Here is an 11112-nt window from a genome sequence, read left to right on the forward strand (position 1 = left end):
TGTTATCCTATGAGAGACATAGGCCTCACAGTAGTGAAAAATGTATTTGGGAGGTTTTCACTACCAAGACATGCAAAATGTAAGAGTAAATGTCTGACATTTTAATTGCAATGCTCCCTTTCCCTATGAACTACCAATGCCCTACCTTAGGGGTGACTAATATGCAATAAAAAGGCTTTGCAAGGAGGTTATATTGCCAAGTCAAATTGGCAGTTTGAAACTGCATACAGACTGCAATGGTAGGCCTGGGGCTTGTTTAGGGGGCTACTTACGTGGGTAGGACAATAAGGGCTGCTGGCTCACTAGCAGCATTTAATTAACAGGCTCTAGGTAAATGATGTACTGCTTTACTTGGGATTTATACGTAAATCAAATATGCCAATCTGGTGTAAGACAATGTAGCATGTGTTTGGGAGAGAGCACAAGCACTTTAGCACTAGTTAGCAGTGGTACAGTGCACAGAGTTCGAAACAAAAACGAATTCAGCAAAATAGAAAGGCTAAGGCAGAAAGTTTGAGGAAAGACCAACCTAAAGCTGACAGGGCTAACATTCAGGATGACTGTTGAGTTTCTTATGCCATGTCACCTTACTTCAGTTTCTAGTTCTCCACTGGATTTTGATGGCCATTTTGGGCTTGACCTGGAAGAAGACTTACCTCCAGGGTTGCCCCATACACCAAGAACTTCTTTCACCTCTTTCAGTGGCCTGACCTGGTATGACTGTTTCAGTGAGCCTTAAGAAATTCGGTGATTGAGTGAAAGGCTTTGCATTTCAGAAGGGTTACGGTCGCTAAGTTATGGCATATTGTAAAAGGAGAGCTCTCAAAGCTCAACGCTTATGTTTACTCATGGAATTTCACAAACACTCACGATACGGATGAAGGGCTAAATGATCCAACTTGGACTATGATCCATTATTTTAGGGTTTGACTTTTAAGTCAAGGGCAAAGGTGGGTTACTTTAGGGTTGCACTGTTATGACAATTAGTGAACTGTTACTATGTGATTGGTGATCTGTTAAGTGCTCACTGTGAGATCATTTTGTAAAATTATCTTGTTTTTGTATTATCAAGCAGTATTCAAGCCATAGGATGTTGCATCCTTTGGTTTTCAAGTACTCAAGGCATTGTCACATCATAGATCTATCAACAGTTAAAGTAAACATGATCTACAGCAAAGAGCCCTGTTTCTGAATGTATCCAGGTAGTGTTGCTAGCTGAGTTATTATTTTGGTGGTAGGATCAGCAGAAAAAGTCTTCACACAGCACAGTATTTCTGTTTCTAATCACATCAAGGTGTTTGCTCATGGTGACAGAAACATCCTGTTTAGCAGGCAAAGATGTTCCATTCATGTGTGCCAAAGAAGAGAAGGAGATGAAGGGAGCTTACTAGACAGACTTGTCTTAAATGTAAAGCAATTTCTCTAAATTATCCCACTTGACTCTTTAACCATACATCATCAGATCATTCTTTGTGGCTAATACTTTTGTAGTTGAGCTTATGATATTTTATTAGTGAATTTTTCAGAATCACTTATGGTCTGACTTAAATGTGGTGAAATGATCATGAGGAGGTATGTGTTTTTTTTCCAGTGGACTGACCAACAGTGTAATATTATTTCGCAAAGAAGGATGAGGAGATCAAAGGATTTGCACTTGATATGGCAATTGTCAAGCAAAAATAAACATTTAAAAAAGAGTTCAAGAAACTTGAAACACCTCAATTAACTAGATTAGTGTAGCTTTCTTGATCACTCTGCACATAACATCAGTGAAAGGTACAAACCACTTGCATGTCATATTTCCAGGAAGTGGTCTAAAGACAAGAAACTTGACCAAGATCAAGAACAGGAATTGGAGATGAAGTAGTCATAAATATGATAATTCAAGAAGAAGGCTTCATGTGCAGGTCAAGATTTCAGAAAGGAGGAATGGGCAAACATTAGCAAGCATTTTGGTGAACTTTAAGGACATTATATGTTACGAAGTACTCTTCTCAAAGCATCTTTCACCTCCTTGTTTCTCAGGGTGTAAATCAGAGGATTCATCATGGGAATGACCACTGTGTACAATACTGAAGCCACTCTGTCCTCCTCCTGGGAGTAGCTAGAGGTGGGCCTGAGATACATGAAAAGGATTGTCCCATAGAAAAGGATAACACACGTAAAGTGGGAGGAGCATGTGGAGAAGCCCGTGTGCCATCCGTCAGAGGATGGGGTTGCCAGGATCCTTTGGAGAATGGATACATAAGAGGCTATGATCCCGGACACAGCACTCATGGTTATGAAGTCAGCACTGATGAAGAGCACTAGCTTGCTTGGGAAGGTGTCTGAAGAGGCAAGATCTAAAAGAGGTAGGAAATCGCAGTAGAAATGATTAATTACATTAGACCCACAATATGTGAGGCAGAAAGTACCAACAACATTCAAAGCAGAGTTTACCAACGCACACAGGAAGGCCCCAATGACCAACTGTAGACAGTGTCTCGGGGTCATGACCATGTTGTACTGTAAGGGGTGGCAAATAGCCATGTAGCGGTCATATGCCATTACCGTGAGGAGCATACATTCTGTTAACCCAAAATATGCAAAAGCAAAGAGTTGTACAGCACATGCATGAAAAAGAATGGTATTCCTTTCAGCAAGAAAGTTCACCAGCATCTTTGGAGTGATGACTGAGGAGTAACAGAGGTCCACTAGAGACAGGTTGCATAGAAAAAAGTACATAGGTGTCTGGAGATGAGGGCTGATCCAGATTAGAAGTACAATGCTGACATTACTCAGAACAGTCACAGTATACATGGCAATGAACACCAGGAATAGGATACCCTTTAGGTTTGGGAGATCTGTGATTCCAGAAAGGAGGAACTCAGTGACTTTGGAACAGTTTCTCTCCATCTATGTCCTATGAAAATAAATAGAAAAGATGTTACCCTTATTTTTTTGCCAAACATTAAGTCAATACTCAAGACAACTTAAATAAAAATGATTTCACTATAGAACTGGCATCATATTGTCGAAAGCAACAGTTACATCCACATGACTTGGACCTTTTTTGTGCTGATTAGTCTGAGCTTAAACCAAGAGAAGCCATTACCGACCCTTCCTAAACTGTTCAGTTTATTGTGCAAATTCATAATTATTCCTTGCATTAGCCCTGAACATTCCAGTAACTCCATTAGCTAACACAAACAAAATACACAATAGTTGTAAAACAAGAGGAAGCAGAGGCTGCCTTGGAGCACATGTGAGAAATACCCAACCTGAATGGACTCATGTTGATCTTCAGAAGCTGGTTAAAGGTTTTTTTACTACATGTGCCTCAAATATGTGAATTAAGTTTTCATCGTGCATGCTTCCAAGATCTAAGTGGCACTGTGATCTCAGTGAATCCAAGTGCAAGAAATTTGACAGATGAATATGTGTCTTATGGACTAAGCTCTTTTATTAAAATAAAAATCTATACTGGTCCTTTAGTCTGACTAAGTTGCTAATAAAGTAAGCACTGTCAAGTACTGGACTCAGTGAAGCTCTTTCTTTTTTCTCTCTTGATTACCCGATGAAATGATGACTTCTTCTAGCAGACATAGAGCCATCGTACACAATATTATACACATGAAATATTTCAAGTGTCTCCCTAGGAGTGTCCCAAATAGGTCCCAAATAGTGAAAGAAAGCCACAATGGTATAAAAATCCTCCTTGATAATATTGATAGTTATTCTGAAGTTGTGAGGTGATGTAAAATTTGAGTCCATGATCACAACCATCCTGAAATAAGGGTTGACATGTAGCCAAACATTTCAGTAGATACAGCACATTTCTGCCCTTCCCGGTGGCACAGGATGATGGAACAAGGAACTTGCTGTGTTGCCCTGTGCCATGGGCCTCATAAATGGGGCCCTAAGAGTTTACATGCAGGGTATTCCATCACTCTTGTGACAAAGTACTCTGACCACCAAATTTTAAATCAGGTCCTAAGAATTAAAGAATATAATTACAGATCTTCATTTGGAAAAAAATGTATTGCTTCCACTGGTTTATTGTTGAAGCTGATAAAGAAAAACTAAGGAGGTCTTTAGAACCCAGGCAGACTGGATGGTCATATTTCCACATTCCTGACAGGGTGGCAGGATTATTTTTGTCTTTGGCAAAGGAGCTTCCAAAATCGTGGTGGGACCTGTGTCAGAAAAAAAACCCATTGATGATTGACCAAGAATCATCTATCATACCCTCACCCCATTAATTTGAGTCAGGTTTCAGAGCTATTTTATATTCTTTAAGTTTAATAATTATCATCCTATGTGGTATCCACCCTTGAAAAATCACTGTAATTCATTTAAAACATATTCATATAAACTGCACTAACGCACCAAAAGGTTTAGCACCGGATTGCGCCATTTCTGAGCAAGCTGGTGCAAAGGGTAAGCTAGTGTAAAAAAAATGAGGTTAGCCGGGTGGGGCTGGCGGTATGGAAGAAGGGGGTTTTGCACGAAAAAATGACGTTAGACAGGTTAGAGTAAAAAAAAAAGTCTAACCAGCCTAGCATCATTTTCTGACGCAAAACCATTCATACCACATGACTCCTGTCTTAGAAAAGACAAGAGTCATGCCCACCTCCCCAATAACCAGCACTGGGGACCAAGGTCCACTGGGCATGGCCATTGCACCCAGTGCCAAGTAGGGGGCCCCTTCCAGGGCCCCTAATGGCACTTAAAAAAAGAAAATACTTACCTGTGCTTACCTATACTTTCCTGGGATGGAGTCCCCATCCTCTGTTGCCTCTCTGGTGTGGGTGGGGGTGTCACTGAGGCCTGAGGAGGGCACCTGTGGGCTTATTCCATGGTGTCCCACCATGGAAATAGGCCCATAGGTCCCCTAACGCCCTGTCCCAGGCGTTAAATAATGGTGCAAAGCAAGCTTTGCACCATTATTTGAACCTCCTCCCCGTGTGTGATTTTAGCACGGTTGGATAAATATGGCGCTAAGGCCATAGAGTCATTTTTTTCATGGGAACGCCTACTTTGCATCTCATTGACGCAAAGTAGGTTTCCACGTCTAAAAAATGACTTTAACTCCATAAATTTGGCACTAGATGGGTCTAGCGCCAAAGTATAAATATGGAGTTAGTTTTGCACAAAATTTGGTTAAAAGAAATTACGCAAATTTGGCGTAAAACAAGTATAAATATGCCCCATAGTTGCTATGCAATCGCTTGAAGAAATTGTTCCTTGAAAGAGAAGACTTCTATGACAGGATCATATTATTATTCAAAAATATTATTTTAAGACCTGGGCAAAATTTAAACCACACTGCCGTGATTTGAATAATTTCAGAAATGTCATGTTATGCTGATCAGGTGAAATTCCCAAATTGCTGCACTTTGTGTAATTATTTGCTATAAAATTAACTGTGAACTCATGTGAACAATGGAATGCAAGCATCAGTAATTTGCAGTGCTTTATTTAAACATGGGCCTCCAAAGTTTTATATGAGGGCATTATAAAATATAGCACGAAATGAGATGTGCCTTTTGACTATTTATGCATAACGTAATTGTGCTAAGATTTTGTGTATTATTGCAGAAGCTAATCACATGAATTTCGCACACCTTTATGCTGTATTTTAGACCAATTAAGATCCAGATTGACATCAACAAACCTGAAGTACCTGAGTCAAAATTGTGTGAGCAGTAGGAAATGTCCCAGTAACCTTTTACATACAGTAGATGCAGGCAAGTGACAACGTCGTTGAATGGAATGACACTAAGGGGCATATTTATACTCTGTTTACTCCAGATTTGCACCATTTATTTTGACATAAATCTGGCGCAAACTTAACTCCATATATATATTTTGATGCTAGACCCATCTATCATCAAAATATTTGAGTCAACGTCATTTCTTGCCTGTGGAAAACTACGGTGCGTCAATGAGATGTAAGGTAGACGTCCCGGGCAAAAAATGACTCTAAGGCCTTTGCGCCTTATTTATCCTCCTGTGCAAAACTCACGCACGGGAGGAGGAGGGCCTCAAATAATGGCACTAAGCCTGTTTAGCGCCATTATTTAATGATTGGGTCAGGGCAGGCATTAGGGGACCTGTGGGCTATTTTCAATGGTCAGAGGCCATGGAAACAGCCCACAGGAGCCCTTCCCTGCACCCAGGGACTCCCCCACCCACACCTGGAGGACACCTAAGGATGGGGGGGGACACATCGCAAGTAAGTCCAGGTACGTTTTTTTTTTCTATAAGTCCCCTGGGCATGGCCACTGGGCAGGGGGCATGACTCCTGTCTTTACTTAGACAGGAGTCATGTCCATGGGGGTTGTGCGTCACAAAATGACGCTAGTCAGGTTAGAGTCATTTTTCTGACTCTAACTTGGCTAGCGCCATTCTTTTACGCACAACTTCCTGTTTTCCCTATGCCTCCTCCAACCGATTAGCGTCATTAGTTTTGCCGCTAATCGGACCTTACCGCCGGCTAGCGTCATTCCTTAAATATGACACCCGGCTGGCGTCCAGGAATTGTGCTAGCCGGCAGTAAACTTTTTGACACAAACCTGCGCTAACACAGGTTTGCGTCAAAAAGTATAAATCAGGGCCTAAATGCATTGCAACATCAAACCTGCCTATAACCATTGCTCTGATGAATGGATATATTTTAAACAAAAAGGTGTTTTGAAAATATGTCCTGTGAAAGACAGAAAAAGAGCAAAGTAAATCAAAGAAAACCTCAGAATACAATGTGAATATGTGATGTATAGACTCAGCCAGGGTGAGTTTTGTTATTAAGGAAAAGGCAATCCAGTAATAATCAGAGTAAAGTCCAGTTGAAAGTTCTTATCCACATAATAGTTGTTGGACCTGGCCCTCTTACAGGGTAATTCTCCAGACTTTTTGCTTTTTGCCTCCTTATTTTTCTGACCTTTGTTGGCTGACGTCTTGACTCTGAGCCCTTTTTCACTGCTAACCAGTGCTAAAGTGCATGTGCTCTCTCTTACAAATTTGGTATGATTGGATTATACCTGATTGGCATATTTAATTTACCTATAAGTCCCTTGTAAAGTGGTATCTCTATACCCAGGGCCTGTAAATTAAATGCTACTAGTGGGCCTGCAGCGCTGGTTGCGCCACCCACTGGTAGCCTGCCAAACCTATTAAGGACTGCTAGCGCAGAGCCTGTGTGCACAGTTTTCTGCCACAGGGTCCTGGCATCTAAATTTACTTGCCAGGCCCAGAACTCCCCTTTTACTACATGTAAGTCACCCCTAAGGTACGCCCTAGCTAGCCCTTTGGGCAGGGTGCCATGTAGCGTGGCCTGTCCTGGTAGTGACAAACAGCCTAACTTGGTGTCTCACTGCTGTGAGTGCTGCCTCCTCATAGGATTGCATTGGAAATGCCCTGCCTTATGTGTAAGGGGTATTGTCTGATTTATGAGGGGTAGCGTAGGCATGTTTGGTATGGTTGTGATAGTGGTGAGAAATGCTGCTTACTGGTGTAGGTGTATTTTTTATTACTATCACAGAAATGCCACTTCTAGAAAGTGCGCATTTATCTGTGGCTATAACTTGGGTGTTTTGCAGCTGTCTCCAATCAACGTCTGGGCAGACTGACAGTTGGGGCATTGTGCATACTTCTCAGACAGCCTGAACACAGGGAGGGTGGAGGTGTCACAGAGGTGCATCTACATATTGTAAAGCCTTCCTGGGCTGAGAGAAGGGAGAGGCGGGGCACATCTGCATTTGTAAAGACTGTGCCCTGGCCTCACACAATAGGGTCGTTAACCCCCCCACTGATGTTTGGAGCCTGTGCTGAAAGGAGAGAGGGGGCCATCCCAGAACCAGTTGTAACTGGCAGGAACCTCCTCTCCCTACCGTTGTAAAACAATGTAAGAACTGACTATAAGTACAGGGGAATTTTCCCCACAATTTGAACATTCTTGGAACTTGAAACTGGACACAGAACGCTGATGAATGGACTCGCCAGTAAACCACCTTGGACTGCTGCTGTTGTGCTGACCTGTGACCTGCCTGGTCACTAGGAGGAACTGCCACCATCTGCACCCATTGTGCTGGCCTGTAGCTGGGCCCACCAGCCCTGTGCTCCTTCTTGTTTTGGTGCTGTGGCCCCTCACCCCTGCAAACCCTTCTACAACCTTTGCCCACAGCGCCTTCCCAAAGGCGTGCTTGTTGTAGCTGAGGGAAAATCACCGCTGTAGCCCAGGCTGCAGATTTGACCTGAGCACTGTGAAAAACGCTTTATTTTTAGCCCAGATCACCACCGCAGCCCAGGTTGCAGATTTGGTCTCCGCGCTGTGTAAAGCGCTTTATTTGGAGCCTGGATCACCGCCGCAGCTGGGTTCTCCAACTAACTTGGAGCGCGGGGATTGCGCTCACCTCCATGCCCCCAGGGCACCAACAAACTCACTGGAAGGAGCGAGCCGCTCCTACCGTGTCCCCGGGTGATGCGCCCTTTTCAGAGCGCCCCCGGGGCACACCTCGGCTCCCCTTCTTCAACGCTGCTTCCCTCGCGGACGAGGGAAGGCAGACATGCGGCTCACGCACCGGATCGGGTGCGGCCGTCTGGGGAAACAGGTTCGGAGCCTCATCAGAGGTGCCTGCTTCCCCCGCTTCCTCATTAGGCAGCCGCACCGTGGACAAGGGCGGCTGCCTCTCTAACAAGCAGGACGCGGGGAGAAAGGGAGTTCCCTTTCCCCCGGTCACTGCGCTAGGAGTGCGATCGCCCCGACTACGCCAAACCTTTGGCTTTTGGGCCCCCCCCTCGGAGAGGGCCATTAGAGGCCTGGGAGGCCCCCAAAGATCACAGGTCCCCAAAGGGGCCCGTTCTAAACCCAAGAGAGAGGGTGCTGATCGCCCCTCCCCCCAAAGAGCACCGCGTGGCCCCCGTTTTTGCGCATAGGAGCGCCGGGGCCCCCCATGCTGAACTTCTAGGCACTGGAAGTGCCTCTTCCACCAGAAAGCAGGTACTCTTTAGGGAATCTAGGCTCTAGAAGCCTACTACAGACTTGTGGATGTTTTCTATTTCCTACCTGTTTACTTTTCCTACATATATGTGCTAATGTTCCTTTTATGGGCATGTCTAGCTGATATGTATTTATATTACTTGTGGTATATTCTCTAATGTTCCTTTTACGGGTATTTAGGAATTGTTCATGACAAATGCATATATCTTTTACTCTAATTCCTGACTACTGCTTATGTTGCAGAATCCTGAGTACTTACATGTTCTAATGTGACAACTGCATATTCTTGCAGAGTATTAGTAACTTGTATAACATTCTGACAACTGCTAAGGTAGCAGGGTATTACTTACGTGTAATGTTGGTCTAATTATGTTTTGTGCGATACAGATTATTTTTACATAGCTCAGTGTTGAGTTTACTTTGTGGTGCACATTTTGCGTCACATGTGTTGTGTGTGTTGTGCAAACGCTTTACACATTGCCTCCAGGTTAAGCCTGACTGCTCGTGCCAAGCAACCAAAGAGGTGAGCAGGGGTTATCTTGGATGTGTAACTCCCTAGCCCTGACTAGAGTGGGTAAGTTCTGCCTGGCTGAGGTGTATACCCTAGCCAACCAGAAACCCCATTTCTAACAATAGTACTTTCAGGTGCAGGCATTCAGAATTATAAGTCAGAAGGTTTAAAAACCAAGCCCCCTATTGCCTGAGACATATTTTGAGCACTTAGTAGCAAAATTCCAAGACAAAAAATTAGACTTGACTCTGGGTACATTTTTTCCTATCTGTGCACATATTCTTCATTCTTAGCTCTTGACAAGATCCAAAAATTACTAAAACTCCAAACCCCTTACACCCTTATATTACACAATTCCTAACAATCAACTCTCAAAAATCTAAACTATCAACCCCAGCACAGTACAATGTGTCTCATGTACTTATAAATGTTAGAAAGTGGTTTCTTAGTAGGTGCAGGTAGGTACCTACAGCTAGTAATAACACCATAATCTAGTCCAAGTCAAAAGTCTCAATAAATTAGACCGGGCTCAACCCTTAGTAGCTTGGCTGATGAGCAGTTAGGATAAAAGGGTGCAAAGCATTTAATATCACCCAAACTTTAAATAAGATACGAAACACAATAAAAAATGCAACACCAATTTATAAAAAAAGAAAATATTTTTATCTTTAACCATACACCAAGACAACACAAATCCAATGTAGGGAACCAGAGATACAGATGTTAAAAAATTAAGGGGCATATTTAATAGCGTCAATTTTGTTTACCCTAATGTCGCCCACAAAGACCAAAATTGCTGCACCATATTTAGATATAGGCGCAATTCATGCATTGCAGCACATTTTAACCCTTTGCGCTACATTATGCCTTTGCTAGGCATAATGTCTGCAAAGGGTATGCTCCCTCATTTTTTTGGCCTATAAAGCTAGTGGAGCTACAATGGGGAAAGACAGAAATGGCAGTTTCCCCTCACCAAGACATATGAAACATCTTTTATAATGTCACTGCTAATTATTACAATGCACCTTACCCTTTGAGCACCTAGGGTAGACCTTTAGGGTGGTCTATATGTAAAAATAAGATAGTTTAAGACTTCGAAAGTACCTTTAATTGGACATAGCTTTATTTTAGAAGCAGACTGCAAGGCAGGGCTGGCTTTTAAAATGACAGCAGGAAGCACATCAGTGAACACTTAAGTGCATTAAATCTACTGGGCCTCTAAACCTACAAGCCCTAGCATGTACTAGGGACTTAGAGGTAGGTTGTCAGAGCCAATTGTAATTATGTCTAATTGCCATATACCTTCTAAACAGCGTTCTGGCCCAGGGCCTCAGAGTCAGTAACCACCGGTGTCAGTCAAAAAATGGGGGTGATCAGGGCAAAAAAGAAGACATTCTCACACTGAGCAACCTCCAAAACTTAGTCACACAAAGGCAAGACCATCATGTTCATTGTATTTCTTCTATCTTAACAAATTGACCTGTTAAGTAAGCTATTTAGTGTAATCTGTTAGAGTTATTTCAAGTAACTCTAGCAGATTAAACTAAATAACAAAAAGGGCACTTTCTGGACCAAAAGCTACCTTTCTGTCAAACTTGGTGTAATTCTGTTTGGTGGTTCG

The 11112-nt window shown here is 42.8% G+C and overlaps 1 protein-coding gene across 1 annotated transcript; it reads right to left on the reverse strand.

Annotated features, from left to right (window-relative positions):
- Positions 1 to 1860: 1860 nt before the first annotated feature.
- LOC138286999 (olfactory receptor 8U3-like) lies at positions 1861 to 2895 on the reverse strand. The gene has a single exon (XM_069227362.1). It carries the CDS (start codon positions 2893 to 2895, stop codon positions 1972 to 1974), a length of 924 nt encoding a protein of 307 aa, XP_069083463.1. The 3' UTR covers positions 1861 to 1971.
- Positions 2896 to 11112: the final 8217 nt, after the last annotated feature.

This window comes from Pleurodeles waltl, chromosome 4_1 (genome assembly GCF_031143425.1).
Source record: "Pleurodeles waltl isolate 20211129_DDA chromosome 4_1, aPleWal1.hap1.20221129, whole genome shotgun sequence".
In the NCBI taxonomy this organism is placed as follows: domain Eukaryota; kingdom Metazoa; phylum Chordata; class Amphibia; order Caudata; family Salamandridae; genus Pleurodeles; species Pleurodeles waltl.

Coding starts and splice junctions, on each gene's coding strand:
- LOC138286999 (XM_069227362.1), bottom strand. CDS start 2,895: ATGGAGAGAAACTGTTCCAAAGTCACTGAGTTCCTCCTTTCTGGAATC.